Source organism: Chroicocephalus ridibundus, chromosome 7, assembly GCF_963924245.1.
Source record: "Chroicocephalus ridibundus chromosome 7, bChrRid1.1, whole genome shotgun sequence".
NCBI classification, from domain to species: Eukaryota; Metazoa; Chordata; class Aves; order Charadriiformes; family Laridae; genus Chroicocephalus; species Chroicocephalus ridibundus.
Window position 1 is genome coordinate 30,114,598 of NC_086290.1, and position 22,937 is coordinate 30,137,534.

Genomic DNA, 22,937 nt, shown 5'->3' on the forward strand with positions numbered 1-22,937 from the left:
ACTCCTCCCAATGCAGCCCAAGATACCATTAGTCTTCTTTGTTGCAAGGTTACATTGGTGGCTCATGGTCAACTTGGTGTCCACCAGGACCGCTAGGTCTTTTTCTGCTGAGCTGCTTTCCAGCTGGATGGTCCCCAGCATGGATTGGTGCACAAGGTTGTTCCTCCCCAGGTGCAGAAATTCACACTTCCCTCTGTTGAATTTTGTGAGGTTCCCATCAAACCATTTCTCCAGCCTGTCACAGAATCACAGAATCTTCATGGTTGGAAAGGACCATTGAGATCATTGAGTCCAACCAAACAACCTACAATCTCTGCCACTAGGAGCATGCCCTGAAGCGCCACATCTAGACAATTCTTAAATACCTCTAGGGATGGTGACTCAACCACCTCCCTGGGCAGGCTGTTCCAGTGCCTGACCACTCTTTCAGTAAAGTAATTCTTCCTAATATCTAATCTAAACCTCCCCTGCCGCAACTTCAGACCATTTCCTCTGGTCCTGTCATTATTCACCTGGGAGAAGAGGCCAACCCCCACCTCTCTACACCCTCCTTTCAGGTAGTTGTAGAGGGCAATGAGGTCTCCCCTCAGCCTCCTCTTCTCCAAGCTAAACATGCCCAGCTCCCTCAGCCTCTCCTCATATGACCTGGTCTCCAGACCCCTCACCAGCCTGGTAGCTCTCCTCTGGACACGCTCCAGCACTACAGTGTCAAGGTCCCTCTGGATGGCAGCATGACCTTGTGGCATCACAGCCACTCCTCCTAGTTTGGTGTTATCAGCAAACTTGCTGAGGGCACTCTCTGCCCCATCATCCATATCAGTAATGAAGATGAAGAGGACTGGACCCAGTATTGATCCCTGGGGTGCACCAGTCGTTACTGCCCTCCAACTAAATTTGGTGCCACTGATCACCACCCTCTGGGCCCTGCCATTCAGCCAGTTTTCAGTCTACCTCAATATCTGCTTATCAAGTCCATACGTAACAGCTTGTCTACGACTGTCAGCTTGTCTATAGGGTTAGGGCTGAGCAAAAGAGAGCACCTAGAGGGTCCATTGAAGTGGCGCTGCAATTGGGCAGCCAATGGCAAGCTGGACCAAAGAGATCAGTTCTGAGGAGTAGTTTTTGGTGAGGGCCACAGGTTGGGGACTTAGTCCAAGCCTGAGCCAGAAATTAGGATAAGCGTATGCCCCATCATCCAGATCATTAATGAAGATGTTGAAAAGTACTGGACCCAGTATTGACCTCTGGAGTGCACCACTGATTAATGGCCTCCAACTAGACATCATGCCATCTTGAAGGTATGCTTCAAGGTATGGCAGAATATAATCTTATTTGGCGAGCGCATACATTCTGCTGTCCCCTTGAAAGAACGCTTGAACTAGATTTGACAAAGCTAGTACTGAGGAAGAAAAAAAAACAAAATGCATTTGCAAGGAATTTCACTGGCTCTTTATCCCTTGAAGCATCCATCTGCGCTAGATTATCTTCCCGCTTGCCTCTGAACAGGACCTGTCTTGTAACAGCTCTAGACCAGGCTTTTCACTGGGGCTACCTGAGGCAAACAATTATAGGAGAAAAGGTACTAGATCTGGGACCAGAAAAAAAGCAAGAAAGAGGAGAGAAAAAAACCCCACACATAAAAACCAAATCAAACCAAAAAAAAAGAAAGAAGGGAAACCACCGTAATGAAGTTTGAGAGTGTAAAGAAGACTACAACATAACAGACAAGGCACTAGGACTGACTGGTGAGTTTTAGTTGGACAAAAAGCTTGACTGATATGCAGAACAGGAGAGAAACAGATTTGAGAACATAGACTGCTTACCTAATCATGTACCCCCAATAGCTTATTATAATTCATTCCAAGACAAAGGTGACATTAAAACTACACAGGAACGCCACAATAATCACAGAAGATTAGTACAAAGCAGCTTGCTGAATAAAAATTTTGTATCTTGACTTCCAGCATTGCACAAAACCCTGCTACTAACCACCTACATCCTTTTTGTGGTTTCCAGGTGTGGCCATCACAACTTCCTCAAAAACTGGCTGTAGGAGGCTGATGTTTTCAGATTGTGCTTACATCCTTTGCAGATTAGAAATTAATGGCTGTATTTTTAAACTGCATTTAAAAAAAAATCTCAAACAGATGCTCCATTCAAGAATGAGCACATCTGCATCAGACTGACTTAAGATGCACGAAGCCAACTTCACAACTGACGTATTCAAAGGTCTGAAGGGATGACAGTATGTAGGAATCAAAGGCTACAAACCATGGCAATCAACATTCCTAAGAAGAATGTTTGCCTTTCAGGTCAACAAGAAAAGGAGAATGAAGTATCAGATATTTCGGAAGAGAAGGTATAACATGATTCCTTTCTCCAGATGCTGACATACAGATCTGAAGCATTACATCATTAAATCACCATCATCTGGCTTTCTAAATGTGGTTTCAGCTTCACATGCATCAGAATGGTAGAAGAAATGGTAACTTCAAAATCCAGCATGTTACATTTCTATTTCCTATTTTCATGTCCTAAACAAGGATATATTTGAGGCCTAAATACTGTCTCAAAATTATTTGCATGTGCTCTATATTTCACAGCCATAAGCTTAGTTTTTAGTATTCATTTGATAGCTTAATTCCAACCCTATAGGAGAACAAGCTTGCAGATTTGTCATTAAAGATACATTGCTTTATTTTCAATATTCCACTAACTTACTTCGCTGATATGCCTTCACTTCCTTCTGTTTTCAAAAAAAGGGTTTCAATGCTGTGTGAACAATAACACACAGAATTATGTTTAAAAATGAAGAGACCACCACAATGAATAGATAATTTTCTGTGCTAAGACATGTCCTATGCTGCGACAGGAACTGTGTTTGTGTGTGGTTGTAATGCAAAAGGAATCTAGTCCATGACTAGAATTTTTACAATTAGTTATATTACCAGAGGACAAAAATGGCATTATCATTTCCACAGAGTCTCTCTAGTCTCAGTATAAGAGGTAGGCAGATCAAAGAAGAACACAAGAAACAATAAGACAATAAAAAAAAATATTTGACACACCAGAGATACCAGCATAGAGCTGCAACATGATCCTACAATTAACTGATCTAACACCTTGCTACAATCGCAAGGAAAAGCCCCATTTCTTGGGACTGCTTCTGTCGTACTTGGACTTATCTAATGTTACAGCAAGCTGAAGAGATCTAAGCAGCAAAGTGGACTTCTATTTAATCATTTTCCTAAATATATTCCTCTCCGCAGGAGGTAATAAGAGAATAAGTAAGTGTCCACAGGAGGACCGTCTGCTCAGTAGTCAGAAGTAGAGGGCACAGGTGTACTGAGACAGGGCTAAGCTGAGATAACAACAAACATTATCCTCAGAATATCAGCAAGCTCATCAAAAGCACCTGACTCAAGGGGCTACAAAGTGTAATTCACTAAGACAAAGATTTATAAATCCTAACATTTAACTTCAGGAGTCTATTAGAATCACTCATATGAGGTAGTCCATGGTCATATGATGTAATGGACTTGACTTTTTTTTTTTTAATTGAAGTTCCATATGCTAACCAACACTCATCCCATATATAAATAACCAGAAGGGAGAATGTGAAAACACGTGGAGATGAAGGAGAGAAAATTATGGTTTCTGTTTGTACCACAGCTGTTGTTAATCTATTTGCAATGAAGCAAGGTATGCTTGCCTGGTGGCTCTTTGCTCTGTTGGGGGCAGGGGGGAGGGCAAGGAGCTGACAGGGTGGAAAGGAGAGAGGTACGGACTTAAATTTTAAGCAAAGCAATCAGAAGAGCAGACAATGACTTGGTTTTGGCTGTTTATACTCCTCTAGACAGCCTCAAGATTTTTTGTCAAGATGCATGCTGAGCATTTCGAGAAGAATATTAAGGTATTTAAGAAAAAGCAGTAAACTGGTTCTAACCTTTTATTAGAAAATACAGACTACTTATGCCCAGCAAATATCATCCTTATTGTTTTGAAGTCGCCAGGGTACATTTTGTCACTTGAGGCTTGCCTGAGGTTTCTCTTATAGAGTGTCTATTTTAGAAAAACAACCCAAGGAGTGATTTGCAGTAGGTAACAGCATCAGATACATCTGACACCTCAGCTACTGAACATTCAAAGTCTTCTCAACAATGTGAAGCTGTATGTTCCTCATCCCAGCTTGTTTTTTCATCAAGGAGATTTATAGCTTGCTCCATCCCTCCTACTCTAGTTTCAAAAGGAAATATGTATAGAAAATGTAATTCTTAATCTGAATTGCAATTTGTGCCCTCTCAGTGCATTACTGACCACTTTCCTGTAAAGAAAATGAATTTTAAATCAATCAGGATTTGTACATACCTGGGTCATTATACCACTGTCTTACTAGGATATTCTCCACACATTATACCAAGACAGCATTAAAAATGGTAAAAAAAAAATAAAAACCTTCAGTTTATTTTCAATACAGCAAGTGAATGTATTTTAAGGATATTACTGCCTTTTAACAGTACTGAATACTCACATATATTTTTCACAGTTGTGATCTTTTTTATTTTTTTAAACTAGTGATTGGGAATAGGAACAAAAGAACTTGTAGCTCAGAACGTTTCCTTTTCAGCTAAGGCATTTTACCTGCTGACATAGCTATTAAGTATTTGCCAAGAACTTGAACATTTTGATAAATCCGCAGAAACAAACAATAAAATTCAGTCTTTAAAACCACCTTGGACAATCAGGAAAATCATGTAAGTAAATGCACAAGTTCCTGGAAAGGGCAGGGATGGGAGGAGCGTAGCACACACCAAAAGCATTCTTTCTACATAGAAATAGTCACATTCAGGTGGAAAGAAGAAGCATCACCTTGGTCAGCAAATGAGAAGGCTTTCCTGCAATGTTTCTCAGAAGGAGGGAGGTTTCCCTGTCCAAATAGGAGTGCTTGTGCAGAAAGAAAGAGAAAGAACATAAGTCAAAAGAAGTCAGTATAGTAATTTTATAGTGTCTTGATTACAGAAGATAAAGTAGAGATTAAGGAAAAAACCCCTACATCACCACTTTAATTCCCTCCCATAAACACATGAACATTCCCAAATACTACGAGCCTAACATACTAGTATAAAAGCAGTTGTGCTAAGAGAGGACACTATTTGAATGTCCCCTGTACAAAATATCACACAATAAAATTAAGAAAAATTTTGCTTACCTGCTACTGGTTTCTTTTCTGCAAGAGACAGCTTATTTTTAAAGACATTTAGAACTATAAAATAAGAACACATGCACTCACAATACTTTTCAAATTCCTGACCCGTCTTCTAAAACTGAACATTCTACTTCTGTTACATAAACATAAAGCCACTAAAAACTGGCCATCCTGGAGACAAGGAACTTGTTTCAGGCTTTCTACATTGGCTGCTGCTTCCATAGTTAAAGGAAAAAGATGTTACCATAATAATAATCCAAACCTGACTTACAATTAATTTATTTTTTTTTTATTAAAAAGGACTTGAGTCCTCTTGTATGATCCAAATTATATAATCCAAAAGTTAGAAACAGATCCCCATATTTAGAAATTAGCAGAAAATATATTTTAATCCATTTAAAAAGGGGAAGCAAAATCAGTAGCAACCAGTATAGAAGGACTTCTCAAAAGGCAAAAATCAGTTAATGACAATTAACAGAATGGTCATCTTCTCCAGCATCTGCTACAGAGGAACAACAAAACCCTCAGCCCAGAGGAATTTGCAGAATAGCATAGGCACAAACCTGCTAAGGAAATTAGGCTAACACTGTGGCACCTAACAAGAGCATTACGTATATCTCCTGCGTACCACCACTGTACTGCAAATTTTGTCCCATGTGTCTGTATCTGTCTCAACCTTATTTGTGTTGACTGATTCAATGCTATATAGAAGGCAGCATGACAACTGAGCAGCCTACTAGACTCTTGTTTAAAAATTAGCGGCACAGAATCCTCCGTCTCTTCTTCAGAGCCACAGTAAGGTATAGCCTCCTGAAAAAAATGGGGACCGTGTCTACAACTTCATGCATGGCAATATCAAATATCTTGGTGAATACCGTTCCTGCAGGGGGAGTTTACTTGATGTGACTGCCACATGCTGGGATGAGTAATTAAGGATTTCTAGCAGGCTTTAAAAGTTACAGCTCAGAACAGACTCTACACAGCATCTGAAGTAAAAAACCCAGTCTCCAGCCCAAGTTCCACCTGGTACTTAGCCACCAATACAGACACAGGTTATGCTACAGAGTGAGTGAAAATTTTTCTGGCTGCAAATTAATTACTGTCTGTGTCTGCATCATATGTTTTAGAAGCACAGCAGTGCTGCCAAGTGACAAATTTTTCACTCCTCAAGCACACACTGATGAGAGGTTTGTGGTGCAGGACCTGGTATAATTAAAAGGTCTCGTGCATTGTCTACAATCATACAGCATTCTCAGATTAGATTTCCTGACATGCATAATGATATCATCTGTGACTGATGAACACCCTACTTTTTCTACATACACAGGATTTCCAGCAACTCCAATTATACTTAAGAAAGGCTATCATTTAAACAACAGTTCATTTACTCAGTCTGAGCGAGCCTGAGTTGGTGCTAACATTGCTGGTGAATAATACAGCTTTGCTTAACTTGAAGGCACACTGATCCTCTTTTTATGATTTCTGCTAGGTGCGTTTTCACTCTGAATGGGATCCTTTCCTCCACAGAAGCTCTAACTTCACATGAAGTCAGTCTAGAATGGTCTCATTACAATATATTACTACAGAATTCTGGAATAAATTCGTTAGCTCAATAAATCGGTTGGCTCAAAAATATACACAAAAATCCAAAGACAAGTTCACGGAAATTCTTTTAGAGAGTCTTTTGTCAGACATCATGTACTGCAATTAACACGCATCACTTTTTCTTGGTGAATGGATCACTGCAGTAGAAAGAACATGACAATGTACACTTGTAGCATCTTCCTTAGGGTTTAGCCACCTTCTCGCCTTAGCTTATCAGTCAAAAACAGTGTCAGGATGAAGAGGGCATACTGAATCTCTTCTTAATGGAAATACTATTTACTGGAGAATATTTCTCCTACAGAGACACTCAAGGCAGATCGTTTAACCTTCTTCTATCATTGGTCATTTTGGCTGTTGCCATCTTGCATTTAAGTACAGTGGAACTTTCCTCCCTCTTTTATTCTACCCAGAAATGGGAATGCTCATATATTTCTTACAAAATAATAACCCCTGGGGAATTTGCTAATAGTACTTTTTCCAGACCTGCAGCAAAATATGAAAACAGATAACCACAGGAAAGTTATTCTGGAAATCAAGAATGGTGGTATTTCATGAGAAGAGGCCAGTCAAATGTGAAGTAACAGTGTGATGACAACTACTTATGTGAATTTGAGCTGGAGAGACATGTCTAGAAACAGGAAGGCAACAGTTTGTTGTGCATGGCTCCTTTTGTGCATGGCTCCTTCCTGCTGCATAACACATGCTGCAGTACTGCAGACACCCCAAAGTTAGAATGAGCAGAAGCAGAAAATCAACAGGAAAGCCCAAGTTCCAGAAATTATAGCTTGGCTAAACAACAACTATGTGTATATAATATTTTTTAAATATCTGACCTGCACAAACCATTAGAGAAAGAAAAGCATTAAGTTTCATTTTAGAACAACAATGTGTTACTTTTCCACAATCCACAGCTTTAAAGCATTTAATCTATTTTGAGAGAAAGACTTCAGCTCAAACACCAAGCTTTGAGGTGGACAAATGTCGCCCTTTACTACAGGCTCGTAGGAATATTCCATTGTTCAGGTGAAGATAAAAATTTTGTTATTTTTTCTTAAGATACTACATTGGACCACACAGAGGATCTAAATAGCCCAGTCTTCCTCTCTACTTCTGGAGTTCAAATATATATCAAAGCTCTAACAGTATCAATGCCTGATCTCTCCAAATAAATTAACGTACTTTTCTGCCCCAAGTACTTTCCCAGACTAAAAATAACACCAGTGAAATCCAGAAAAGCAAAACCAAAACACTAATTACTCCTAGGCAGTCATTTCTAGTCTTCCACTGTGAAAAGCATCTGTTCTCCTTCTACCTGCTCCCATTACAGCAACGATAACTCATGCCCTGGCAACAAAGAAGTCTCTCCCCCAGTGCACCATTCTAGGTTTGTTCAGGATATAAAAACAATTCCAACTACACAAAGCAGTATGTCCTATCCCTCGCACCCCCTCAATGACATGCATTTTTCTATCCTGTTGCAGTAAGCTGACCACTTCCACAGTACAAGGCTATAATTTCTCATAATGGGTATTTTCATTTTAAATATTTTTTTTAAATTGTCATGTAACCAGAACACTAGAAGATCCTTGGAAAGCAGTTTGAAGTATTATGAAAGTACCAAAGTTTGACAAAAGTTTCAGAGAAGGCAAAAACATGCAGTTCTTTATACTAAGCATAAAATTATACAAGAGCTAGGTTGTAACACTGTTGTAAGACTATTTAATTGCTGCATTCACTATAATACTCAGTGAAGCTTATTCAACATGAGTAACACTGAGTCAGGGACTTATATAACTTGTGCACAGTACAAAGCTAGTTATGATTCTTTACTTCTGCTAGAAGGTTTTTTAAAGCTGTATTTTTTATGTTTAGGATAGCTTTCTCAATAAAATACAGCCATCAATTACGGCCATACCTTTTCATAAGGGTTTGTATAAAATCACTAAGGCAAATGCAGTGCAAATGAAAAAGCTTCCCAAAGTTATTTCCATTATACGTAAAAAAAATTCACTTAATAGGCATTCGCAGATATTAAAATTTTCTACTAAAGGGGCTCTATAAAACCACTCTATCATTAAAAAAAATTTTTAAAACCAACACTTACAGTTTGATATTTTAAATTATTAATACAGAGTCTGACTCCACTTAGGATACCCAGTTAATCTAAGAACACCACTGCTCAGGCAGAACTCAAAATACCATAGCCTGGAAGGAAAATGTGATAGGGCTTTGAGAGGATTCTTAAGAGGCAATAAGAATTTTTTCTCCTTGTCACATCATCAAATCATGTAATTTGCACTTCCACAGAAACTGTTTAAGTGAAGAATCTGTTGATATAAAAACTGTGTTACAAAACTTCACAACAGTAATGCTGGACAGGCCATAATACTAGCCATGCTGGAGACTGAACCTCACTAAGTTTGTTTCTTTATAATCTTCAGAAGATACTCTTCCTTCCCTAAAAAAAGGAAATATGAAGCCTACCATCAGGTATCAAATACGCTTGCAACTTCTTTTCATGCCAAAATCGCTTCTTTTTGGGACAATTTTTATACAATACATAAAAAACTATTCATTAAAACAATTATGTTTTAGTGCCTCCTCATAATACGGAGCACACTTTGAGCTAAGTTTCAGAAACTCAATTTACTTCAGAAGACCAGGATAGAGAAAAAATTGTGAAAAGAAAACTATAAAAAAATAGGAAAATTATCCTTTTAACTCATTTTATATAAGAAGTATAAAACAGACATCGCAATGATGACTGTTTTGAACTGTTTCTACTGTAACTCCCAGCAGCAATTATTCCAAGTCACACTGAAAACTATGAATGTTAAAAATAATTTTAAAATCCTCAAAATACTAGAAAAGATATGCTGATCGGAACATTGACTTTCTGTAAAATAAAATGTATACTTTTCTCAAGGGATGAGAAAACAGCGGTGCATGTAAGTATAAAGTACGAAAACATTTTAGTATTAAAAAATGGGGTACAACGATCAAAATACCAAAACTAACCAAAAAGTATATAAGTAAGCCTACTAATGTCTTCGTAATGAAATTTAGCTGGTATGGATAATCACAATATAGAAAACTAGATTTAAGTAAAATTAACATTCACATTTAAAAGTTCTAGATGATGCCAGGACAAAAAATTGTAAATACTTTTCACATCTAGTTCATTCAGCAAAGACAGCTAGCCTTGATGTTTATAAAAACATGGAATATCGCCTTGTTCCAAATTACATTTTGGACTTCAAAGATTTCCTATATACTTTCTTTGAAGACAGGAAAGTAACATCCATTATATTCAGGCCTGAATGACAAAAGTTCATGCACCAGCTGTTGACTATTGCATTTCACAGAACAATACTCCTCTTAAATACAAAGTAGCTGCTTATGCCAGAAAGTTTTTTCAATGCTGAAACATTTTTATACCCATCACCAACCCTACATCTACAAAACATATTTGCAAAACATGATGGAACAGATGGACTACTAGGAAAATTAAAATACCTTTCAGATTTTCAGAATATAATTGGTTGCACTATACTAAATGACAAATAATCCTTCACACGGCCAAAAGCTCAAGATTGCCTCCCCTATTATACTTCTCAGTTCAGTGGGCGCTTTAATTCTTGAGGTTCTGAGGTCTTAGGATGAAAGCTAGTTTCAAAAAAAAAAAAAAAACCAACCTGAAATGATTTCTAAAATAACACTGAATTACTGAGCATATTAGAATTATGTTTTGCAGACAGTAAGTGATGGGTGGATTTTAAGAAGTAAAGATCCTTTTAGACGAGGTGATAAACCCATCTGCCTAGCCAGGTTCTGAAGGATGCAGGTTGCGAAGCCCATCTTGCAACTGTAGCAGGCCATCCATTCACAGGCAACACGCCATAAACATTGCCTCAGTTCTTCAGTTCTACTCGCACATTTTTGCAAACCTTGACAATCACATTCATATTGAACACTGATCCATTTTCTTGTTACACATGTGATTATCACTTAGTCCAGAAGTGGGACAAATTCAGAAAGATTCAATCTCATCGCTATGACAGTTGCATCCAATTCCTCTAATTTTAAGGTAAGGGCTCAGAATACACACATGCAGGGTTTAAAAACAGTACAATACAGTATGAAAGGTGCCAAACATTTTCTTTACACTGTCAATTTACAAATAATGAATAAAAACTGGGTGGGAAGTGTAAGAAAACGATGACCTGGCAATCTTCTGCAGTATTTTATCTTATTGTTCTAATGCCTTAAATATATTAAATAGAAAAATTCCTTTCTGGTTAAATATTATCTGTAGGTTGAAAGACATCATTCACTCAAGGTATGTACAACAGAATACCTTACCTCACTGAGGTAAGACACTGAGGACTTGCGTACATAAACATCTTGCCACAATTCTTGCAGAACTCTAACCATTTAACATTAACACACACCTAATTAAACCAGCTGGTGGCACTCTTGTGCCACTATTTTGGATTTACTATGACAGTTGAGAAACACTACAAAGATCTTTTTTAAAAGCCTCCTTCTGTCCCTAAAAAAATAACTGAAATGAGGGAAACTGAGTAAGGAGTGTCCAATAGAGACCTATATGCTTACAAAACTTTGTTGAAAAGGTAACTAATATAGCTTGCATTTCAACTACATCAGTGCATTGAATTCTTTAAACTTCAGCTTAAAGAATTAGAATCACTATTTTCAAAAGAGAACAAGAATTAAAAACAGTTTAAACATTATTTTTGTAATTTTGTCCCAAAGGAGGACAAAGATGGGAAAGAAAACCTGAAAGTTTTCTTTGCAAACTCTTTGAGATTATGTATTCACATGGAATGTATAAGAGCATACAGTATAAAATGATGAACATCTAATTTTAAAAAACCCTATTTTCCCCTTTCCTTTGCAATAGGGGCTGTTTAGGCTGGAGAAAAGACCACCGAGGGGAAACCTTATTGCTTTCTATAACTACCTGAAAGGAGGTTGTAGCGAGATGGGTATCGGTCTCTTTTCCTAAGTGATTCTATGATTCTATGACAAGTGATAGGATGAGAGGGAATGGCCTCACGTTGTGCCAGAGGATGTTTAGGCTGGATATTAGGAAAAATTTCTTCACTGAAAGGTTTATCAAGCATTGGAACAGGCTGCCCAGGAACCCCTTGAGTCACCATCCCTGGAGGTATTTTTAAAATATGTAGATGTGGTGCTTAGGGACATGATTTAGTGGTGGACTTGCAGTGTTATGTTTATGGTTAGACTCGATCTAAAGGGTTTTTCCAACCTAAAATGATTCTACTTTTCTATTCTGCCCTACCATTCTATAACTGCCAAGATCAATCATGCTTCAGAAAAAAAGTTAAGTGTATTTCAAATGGCCTTGCCCAATTAATAACTAGAAAACAGGCAACGGTCAACTTAAGACTAAAAAGCTTGACTGTAACGATACACGTGGTTACCTTACTGCACTGTTGGTATACATATATACGTTGGAATTAAAGTCACTAATGTGCTTTTTCTGTTACAGGCAAATTGACACACAGAAGCCATATAAATATGTCAGGAGTCAATTCAGCTTCCTCTTCTGGAAAGTTATTGGGGTGCTTGGACTGATTGATAGAATGTCTTAGAGAAACAGAAAAAATGTAGGAAAATGGGGAGGTAAGGATGCAAAAGAGGAAAAGGGGAAAGGGAAGGAGAAGAAAGAAAAGCTTCATTATTGCTCAGAAGAAGCAGTGATGATGACTAACGTGAGCAAAGGAAATAAAACTGGATTAGGAAGTTGCACTGTTCCTCATGCAAATTTCTTATAGACAAATGATCAATGAATTGAAGAGAAGAGACTCAGGTTCTCTCCTACGGGAAGGGAGAAAGCGATAAGGTCCAAGTATGTTTTTGTTCACAGTAAGAAGGGAAAGAGTCAAGAATCTTAGAAAAAAGCACTGCAGTAAAACATCTGCAGGGACACACAACAGATTTTTTTTTACCTTTGTTGAAACACATCAGAAAATAAACCCAGGTAAGATTCTCTTTGCACAATCACTTGCTCACTAAGCCAGCAACTGAGAGTTAAATTCTCTAAACGTTACAAAGAGAAAAAAAACATACTGTCACTTTACACAAGCTTATCTGCTTCCCATGTCAGTTCCTCCATACCAGTAAATAACATAATACACTCTGCTGACAATTACTACGTACATATAAGAAGAATGTCCATTTAGTACAGATTTATCTTATTTACAGTTGGTCACACTATTTCAGACCTCTGAGCGCCCTCATGCTATAATTTATTTAAAAAGAAATTAAGAGGAAGTATTTCTGTATTTCCACAATCTTCAGTAAGGGAAGGAAAAAAAAAAAAGATATTCGTGGCTCAGGACAAAATGTTCATGGCAGCGTCAAGCTTCTTAATGTGAAGTTGTTAAGGGATCAAAAATTGAATATTACGCTACTAAAAAGGGGAGTGGCCAAGATTTCCAGTGTGTCATCCAATGCTTGCTCCTTTTCCTTCAAAGGTACCGAAGAGTATTTGTTTCAGGCATGTTGATTTTGGTAACCGAGTTACACAGCTAAGATTTGACAGATGCAAAAGGGTTTACAGTTTAATCTTATCAAAACCTCAGAAGAGGAAAATAGACACTTAGAAACTGAAGCAGTAGCATTAGATAACAGAGCTGCCTGATACTTCCACATACAAGATGCGCTTTCAATTGCTTACAAAAAACTTGCCAAGCTATAATCACTATGACAGAAATCTTCCATGATGAGTTACTATTACAGGATGATTACTGGTCATTTACATTAGATGAACTATTTCCAGAAGAGGAAAGGAAGGTGCATCTCATTTAAAATATAGTTGTTTTTAAAGACCTCTGCACATCTGGCCATGAAATAGAAAATTGGCAGGGGCATCCTCAAAGACTTGCTTTGTGCTGTCCCACGGGAAGTTGCCCAAATTTGTCTGAGCATAAGCCTTTAGAAGTCTCAGTGAAGTCTGGAGCATCACACTTAATAAATAAATAAATAAATAAATAAAGTCAAGGCTGCATCCTCTCACAGAGCACTGCTCAGCCCTCAATAAGACTGCACACTACTAACCTTGAACAACAGATTGGCCAAGTTTGAGAATGCCTGGGTCTATGGTGGGAGAGTACAGCAGCCTTCTTGGAATTGCAATGCCTGGCTGCTGCAGAGCACACTGGAGCCAGGCACGGGAATTGAGAATCTGGAGCTATTACTCTGTGCTCCCAAGAGGCCAACCCCTCCTCCTGGAACTCATGCAACTCCATTTCACTGCAGGCAACTGTAATTTCCTAATTCTTCAGTGTTTGACTTTGCAACTTTAAAAAAACCCCACAAACCAATCAGGACAAAAAAAAAATAGAAAAAAATAATACATACTAATTTATAGCAAGTATTTCTTTACTACTAGGGATGCTTATGGCTTCATGCCAGTTCTGGCAGTTACAGGATAAACCTATTGAAATTCACTGCAATTTAATAAACATGTCTGTGGACATTTCAAATTAAGAAACTGCTGCACCATGTGCATGAGGTGCACTGTTCGCAGCCCATGCACCTCTCAGATCAGGTTGTGATGCGTCCCTGTTGAACACCAGTTCCTTGTGACACAGCAGGACAGAAAGAATTGCAAAAGCTAGTAAACCTTTCAGGTCAAGCACAGTTTCACTAGTGGTTTTAAGAAATCTAAGACTAAACTGCCACAAGAAAGAGGGAGTCCTGACCTTCCCCCAACCATGTTCTCTCATGTCTCTTTTGTGTGGACAGCAGTGATTTTGACCATGTGGTCCAGTGATCAATGAACAACTAATTCAGAAGGATTATTTTTCAGGGAGACCACAAGCTGATCAAAATCACTAGGCAGCTGCACAAACACCAGTGCCAATACAAGATGGGGCAAGACTACCCAATTTATCAGCAGCATGGACCTAAATTAGCATAAACTAAACATGAAATCCCAAATAAAAGTATATCTGCAGTGGAATTTTCCCAAATGAAAAAAAAAAGGCGTAACAGGAAAAAATAAATAAGATGGAGTATAATTTCATGGAAAATCAGATCATGTCTGATCTGTCCAAAAAGAGACGGTAAGTGGAAGACTGTAAGAAGGAATAAGTGCAAGACTGAAAGAAGGAAGGAAAAACAAATCCCAATCTTTAGTAACACTAATTCACGCATAACTGCATTAGTTAGAGAAAAAATATCAGATACTTCATCCTGTGAAGGGCTCCACCTGCAGCACAGAAAACAAGACATCAAAGCAGCTAAGAAACCTAAGGAATAAAAGTACACATAGCTTTAATTGGTTTTGTTTGAATCTGCTGCCTTTTACACTAAGTAGTAACTGTACTAAGTAACATTTGCTTATACATTGACTTCTAAACTATGAATCAGTCCTAAAAAAGAAAATGACTGTAGACATCCAATCATCCAAAGATCAACCACCAGAAGAAAACAGGTATACGCAGCTGGGGAGTTAAAAGTCACAAATCTACCCTTTTGTTTAAAAGCAGATAAGCCATATGAAAAAAATGAAACCTGCATTCACAAAGCAAACCACTGATGTGGCTGCTCTGAATCTTGAATAACTTGACTAGTAAATGTGCAACATAGGAAACTATAACCAAGGCCATAAATTTGGTTAACTAAAAAGGAAGACTTTTCTTTGTATTTGCAGACTTTTGTTATACCATAACAGACTAAACACAAACCAGCATGTGCAAAACATACACAGACATTTCTCAGTTCTTTCTTCAAAACACAAAGTCTCATTTTTTGGGTTCAAACTCCTTTACAAACCTGACAAACCCTTTCATCCTTTAAGTTTGAAGTATATACAACTGAAGAAAACTGTGTAAATTCTTTTCTCCTCTTAAGAGTTTAATGTTCCACGATCAGCTGCTGTGTTCTTAATTTTTGTCATCTGTTCCAAATTTGATTTTTGGCAACCTGAAGTAAGGACAAACAAGTAATCTGTTGCTAATTTCCTACAGATGTAGTATTTCTCTTCCCTAATCTAATTAGAAGTTGCAGAAAAAGTAAAGGAATTTGTCTTGATTTTAAGTGAACTGGTATATCTACAAAAAAAGAGGCTGTTTTAAAAGCTCCATTAATTAATAACAATTAATAATAATTTGTAGAGTGATATCTTCACTGGAAACTGCAACCAAAGCCTACAACTCCCTGTAGCGCTTTTGACAAAATTTGGTAACATCATAAGGCAAGAATTCTCATTTCTCAACTCAGGTCTAGTGGCTTAGTCCAAGACTGCTTTTTCCGAGAGGTATGTTGCCTAGATTTAACTTGGTCATTGATCTATGCCATTTTGTCTCTTGCAGATTAATCTAGTAAGTGTTCCGGCCTCTGAGCAACCATTTTCTTAGCTTATCTGTGTCACTGATAGAATTTTTTCCTCAATAAATCCTATCATAAACACAAATATTTTTCCCAAGTGCTGTGGAACTAGCATGAAAGTAGTGAGATTTATTTTAAAATGTGTTTATTTACACAGCACCCAATTCAAACCGTCTTCTGCAACTGATGAAGTCTGTGATAGCAATTTCTTTAATCAATACAAGTAAAGAGGCAGGAAGGGAAGTATTAGTAATCTTTGGGTTCTAGAGCATCATAGGATGAAAATCATTTTACTGTCATGCATAAACTTCATGATGAATAGCCAAGCACATTTGATTACCAAAATACATAAGTACTGTTTATATTTTATAAATTGATGTTTATTTAAGAGGATGCTTTGAAAGCCTCTAAAAATCTGACAAGTAAAGAGTCATTTTACGTGTATTCCAAAAACATTTGAAAACTGGATGGCTCACACTTCTTATGCCAACAAAATTTGAAGCCAAAGTAATGCTTCAAGATGATGGATATGCACAGTTTTCCTTTACTGTTGTCTTATCAAAAACACTTTGTAACTAATAATTGGAAAAAAAGAAAGAGGATGAGCTGGTCTAACTGTATTTCAAATTAAGTCTTTACATTGACGATTTTCAGCTTAGGAAAAGGATAACCGGAAACACCCCAGAATACTCTTTGTGTACAAAACTAAAGATATAATAGAACTGGAAGAAAAAGAAAATAATTTAATTTTTAAAAGTCTTTAGAAGAAAACCAAAACAAATGCCTGTCACGCCTTCTTTGTTGCATATCTGTGACTACTCTCACAAATCAGAGACTAACATCTTTAGCATCTGCCAACCACACAAAACATGGAACATAAGGAAAACCACTCAAACCTTAAGCTCCCAGAATACAAGAGCCAATAATGCTCTATTTCTCTAAGAGCTAAAATAGACGACAACTGTTCTCTAAATCACCTACAAATAGCATGCGAGGTTCAGCAATCCAACTCTATTTTAAGATACTGTTGCCTACCAAAGACCATATATATTATGGGTTGATTTCTCTGCATACAGTAACAGTTAACTGCATTTTCATACACTGTAACATTTAGTAACCGCACATAAAACATGACCTGCAATAATCTTTAATAGGTAGAAAATCGTCTGCATTATGTTACTGTGTAGCAAATATTATTTTAGTGACAACGCGTCCATACCAGAATCAAGGCAAATTTGCTATGGAACACAAACTTACGCCCATTTCCACTTTATCCCAGAGAAGATATTAGCCAATATGTAGATTTGTCTATGTGTGCTGAGCTTACATCACAACCATGACTAACTGTCATGCCCCCAAAAGCTCCCTTGTTTTCCCCAAAAGAAACTAATATTAAAGTTTACTCTTTACTGCCACCTTCTCTGACAAGTGAAGCAAATAACCTGTAGTTTTAATGCACTGGCAGTCCACATCATGATTTTCATCTCTGATCCCTCAAGTCTAAAACTACAATGAATTTAAGTAAAAGCAAGGAAAAAAAAAATGTAGCATTACCAACTGCTAAATTATGCATTATCTTTGTAAGTCAGAATCTCTCAGCTGTGCAAACTGGGTTACAGTCATAACGAACTCCATCGTTCTGGGAGGGGGAGTGATGCTGTACTGTGCCAGACCAGATGGCAGACTTCAAACTTATCTGCAACCTCTTCACTGAGTATATGCAGGGCAGTAACAATGACAGTCCATGAATGGACCCTTTCACCGATCAGACATAACTAGCTACACTAGCATGATCAACACAGCTCTCTATTCTCTTCCCATTACCTTCTTCTCCTATTGCTCCAGCACAGCTCACTGAAAATAGAGACAATTTCTTGGTGGCAGAGGGACCAAAGGAAGAAGGAAAAAGTTAACACAGGTGGGTGGAAGGGACAAATTAGTCATACAGTCATCACTTCCCCTACCTTGACTCATAGTATCACATCACTCATTCGGTCTACATTCAAGTAAAGTATCCCACATGCAGAAACCAAGATTTAAAGTGTATGCCGCTCATGCAACTATAGGCACAGAAGACAAAAAGTAACTTACCAATCTGAGGAAGATTACTGTTCAAGCAGGGATTTGGGAAGTAATTTTGTGAAAGACAAATTTCAATTTAACAAAAATTACAGGGGGTTGGGGTGGGGTGGAAACAGCTTTTCTTAGGCAGCAATGCTTAGAGGAGACTGAAGACAAAAACGTAAGTGCAGACACACAACACTTAGTACCACCAAGACAAGGATCATGAGACTGCAAAGCAATAGCCTTTGAAGACATTAATGATCACAATGTCCAAGGAGATAGTGTTAAGAATTGTTATGAAAGGGAGAAAGTTTTAAAAATCATGATGACAACTAATAAAACTGTGATTTTAGACAACCCAGGGAATTCCAGTCAACTCTCCGTGAAGTGGTACGGAGACAAATTCAGAATGAGAACAAGGAAGATCCTGGCCAACAGGACCACCGAGAGTTACCATCTGGCATGACGCTGATGTATCTTCAACCCCAGGAGGTTCCTACAGCACAGACTGCTAAGAGGAAGACAACGACACTAAGGAGCCCGTCCAATTGCTCAGGCAAAAAGATTTGAATAATCCATTACCACAAATGGGTGTATTCCTGCTCTCCCTTCCAGCCTCCGGTTCTTGGCTACAATCCCTCAACTGCACATCAGCAAACATCAGAGCCCCCTGAGCCTATGCAATTCACCCAAATAATGCAGAACGAGCCTCAAAATACAAGCAGTAAGTTTTTGTGTGTTAAAGTACCAGTAAGTGCCAAAGCTAGGAGAAAGGAGGAGGTGAGACGGGAAAAGGGAAAAGGGAAAAGGGAAAAGGGAAAAGGGAAAAGGGAAAAGGGAAAAGGGAAAAGGGAAAAGGGAAAAGGGAAAAGGGAAAAGGGAAAAGGGAAAAGGGAAAAGGGAAAAGGGAAAAGGGAAAAGGGAAAAGGGAAAAGGGAAAAGGGTCATATCCTCCCACTTTTGATGGCTATAGAATTGCAGCCTTTCCATAACATTTGTCACTATTGTCAGTTAGAAAGCATACTAGACTATAAATACCTTCAGTGGGCCAGTGCATGACAGTTCTTCTACAGGATTTCCCTACGTTTCCAGGTCAGTGAGCTCTTAAATACACAGCAGAATTATTTTTTAAGATGGAATACTGAAGTTAATAACTGCAAAGTTTAATTTCCTTTTTCACAAGTATTTCCTCCTATCAGAACAGTCTTCCATTTTACTTAATGTTATGTTCTTCCTCTTGTGATTCCAATAAAACTAAGTTGCGGAAGAAGGGATGACTTTTTAAAGTCCCTATGCTGCCTGGAGAGAACAGAAAGGATCGGTCAAAAGGGCAGAGCTGCCAAGTCATTGACCTCTTTTGTAAGAGCCATAGCAGCAAAGAAAAATTTTAAAGGTCAGCTCAACTGCAGTCAGTCTCAAGGAAGATAGGCAAAAAGAAAAGAGCTAACTTAAAGCACTATGTAAGAAGAACAAATCTCAAAACAGATCTGCTATGGCCAGGAAGTAATAGCCTCTCCCAGTTTCTGCATAAAAATCGTGTTTTTTTCCTATGTGGGCACTAGGTCTTCTTCAAAGGCTACTTCCTCAGAGAGATGTCCTCCATTACAAACAGCACCACTGAGTCACTGTGTGGGTGGGAGGGTAGAATTCAGACATACTATGAAAAGGTGTTTTGGTTCACAACCAAGCCATGAAGACTAATAAATCCTAAGCAGTCGTTTTCAGTCACTAGATGAATAAAAAAGGAAATAAACTTCTTTGTTGGTGCTCACTGATTCTGCCAAAGAATCCTTGGATTTCTGCCCATATATAAGGTGAATTTCTTTAGCAACCACCAGCACAAAATCTCTCACAAACTCCAAAAAAATGTGATTTTCCCTTTTTCCTTTCAGCAGTGATGAGGAAAAACAAAAGCTGCTTCACAATAAAAAGTCCCATCCCATCTAACAGTTTCAATACTTGAACAGTCAAATACCAATTCTGTAAACTTGGTGAAAATTTCTGAGAGTTGAACACCTTCCTCAGGCTACTGAAATTAAAAGGAACAGATAGAGCAAAAAAAGCAGCACTGTTAATGACTGTAGAGGTTTCTGCTCTCAAGAGGAGAGTAGAATTTGGCTCTCAAATTACCAACACTTTCTGGTTACCTCCTTCAAAGGAATTATTCTTATCAACTTATCTGGGCAGAGAAACAATAGCCACATTCTTATGAGAAGCAATCACCGGGTTTACAAAGGCAGCTCTCACATGTCTTTATGAGAAAAGCTTTTGGGCGTGATTTTGAGCCTTGCAGTCAGTGGCCAAGAGCTCAGAAAGCAACTGCAACACTTGCAGCAATATAGATTAACTTCCTGTGAAGACAAAGCAACTTCTTGACCTCTGTCTCTTGATTCACCAACACCAAGTTACTTAAGTGCAGCAGGTGGATGGTTGATTACTCATGCCGCAGGAAGAACTGAAAAATCTGGGAGACAAGAAGGGCAATCTTAATGATGCCTCAAGCACATCAATCCTGAAGTAAAAGAGGCTGAGATCTAGAGGGAGACCTACAAAATCAACTGCAGAAAACATCGTGCATTTTTAAAAATTAAAAATGCAAAATTCAAGGTTTTCTTGTGCTATGCAAATTACAGAAGTGATTCATTCAAGTAAATAATCTTTGTAGCCTGAGGAGAGATAAAAATGCAATATTGCCTAACTTTCTATATTAAAAAAAAAAAAAAAAGAGAGAGAGATATCAGAATCAGAGATCAAAAAAACCCAAAAATAAGCCTTGTCATACCACAGAAAGAAAATGACTGACAAACAAACAACAATATAATCAATGATTGTCATAGGCTGTTGCCAATACTTAAGCCTACAGCAATAATGCAAGGCTTGCATTTTAATTTTCCAAACAGAAAAGAACACATTTCTACCTACTTCTGTTTTGCGTCACTCAATGCAATTTTACAATAAAAACATACTGAACACCAACTTTTTATACAAAAAGAAAGTTTACCTAAACTGTCACTCATTAATTTCTCACCATTTCAAATAAAGATTAAAATCTAAGTGTGACCTTGATGAGTTGATCATTAGACTGACAAGCCTGCATCATTCCCTCTTTACATCAGATCAACTTTTGCTGCGGATGGGTAGAGGCATGCTTTCAGCACAGCTCATTCAAATTAGTGTTAATTATTGATTAGAATATACTCAGCTCGTTCCAGTTTTCTCCCATAAAAGAGAACATGTGTATTAGTACAACTGACTTCTGAACATGCCAGATTTCTGTTTCAGAGAGTATTTCTACAAGACAGCTTCTAGTTTAAGTTTTCTAAATTCACCGCAACATTTTCCCCATTTCCTCCCACAAGTTACCAGCACTTTCAATGTTCCCCAAACTGGCTGTGTTTTTACTGAAAAGTTTCCTCTCTCTGATTAAACACCACCAAGGCACCAAAATCCCAAATGAACATCTGCTACTGCTGTATCCCAGCCCAGTTGTTTTTCTTCTGTGCTGTGCATTGCTTCAAAGAGTTCTCCCTGTCATGCATTAAACAAGAATATTAAGTAGTAGCAAATTACTGGTATAGTATAGCTCCAGATAGGCACTCAAATTGCTCCATGTGCTTCAGGTATTAAGTGTACTGAAACAGAAATGTAATCTTGTCAGTTGTACTTTCTTTTTTCCACATCTGTGCACTCCTCAGATTTAAATTAAAAGCAATATATGAGATTTACTTAGAATAAAAATATAAGCATTAAAATCCATGACTGGCTTAGGAGGAGGAATAAATGGGAAAAGCCCTTAAAAAAAAAAAGGAGTACACTTTCTTTAAAAAGATTCCTTGCAGACAGAAACAAAGATAGAGAAAGAATTAGCCACAGCATGTGCAGCCCATGAAAAAGCAATCTTAATCTTTGATCAACCCCACTGCGCTGAAGATATTTAGATAGGACTGTCAGCATGAGGCTGGGGGGGAGGGAGGGGGGACAGTAGAGGAAGGAAAAGAAAAAGAAAGAAAAACAGTTTGAAGAAAAAAAAACCCAACAAACCGAAGTCTTGAATTAATGACACTCTACCTCAGTGACTGGCTGCCCTTGTGATGTCAAGTCCAGTTCCTGAGGTCTCGTCACCTTATCAATATCCAAGGAGTCCATGCTGGAAGCTGCAGAGGTTATGCTGGAACGGGAGGAGTTACTGATTGAGCGCACCTCAGCATCACTCACTGTGCCAGCAGATGCTGTCCTCCTGTGCTGAGCAGTAACTACTGGTTTGGCGTCTTCTGCAACAGACTGTTGGGCTGCCTCATCCATGCTCAAAGAGGCCTTCTCTAACTGTGCAGTGATGTCATCCAAAGATACGTTGGCATGCGATGGTTTAGTCACCTTACCAGATGAGGACGATAATCCTTTCACGCTGCTGTGCTTAGTAGAAGGTCGGCTAGCAGGTGGTTTCTGAGCTTTGGATTCTGTGGCAAGCCGTTTCACTGCAGCATTGTTCGCTGAATGAGACCCAATGCTGCTGAGCTCCTGCTCTATGGAACAGAGATCAGCCATGAGGGCATCTAGATCCACAGTCTCCCCCTGATTCAGGGCTTCTGCAATAAACAAGAATTTTCAGTATATGCAGAGTTACTTCATTTGTCTGTGCAACTCTTCACTTTGTTTTATCAAATTTAACAGTTAGGGT

At 38.2% G+C, this 22,937-nt stretch overlaps 1 protein-coding gene across 2 annotated transcripts in view; it reads right to left on the reverse strand.

The window, feature by feature from the left end:
- RAPH1 (Ras association (RalGDS/AF-6) and pleckstrin homology domains 1) overlaps positions 1–22,937 on the reverse strand; it is a 101,604-nt gene that overhangs the window by 36,058 nt on the left and 42,609 nt on the right. The window contains exons 4-5 of one of the 2 annotated variants that reach the window (XM_063341508.1): positions 22,328–22,845; positions 4,870–4,944 (exon numbers count right to left, since the gene is read on the reverse strand). In XM_063341508.1, the coding sequence (XP_063197578.1) occupies positions 4,870–4,944; positions 22,328–22,845 (593 nt within the window). The remainder of the gene's footprint in view (positions 1–4,869; positions 4,945–22,327; positions 22,846–22,937) is intronic. The other variant, XM_063341509.1, reaches the window with a different exon arrangement.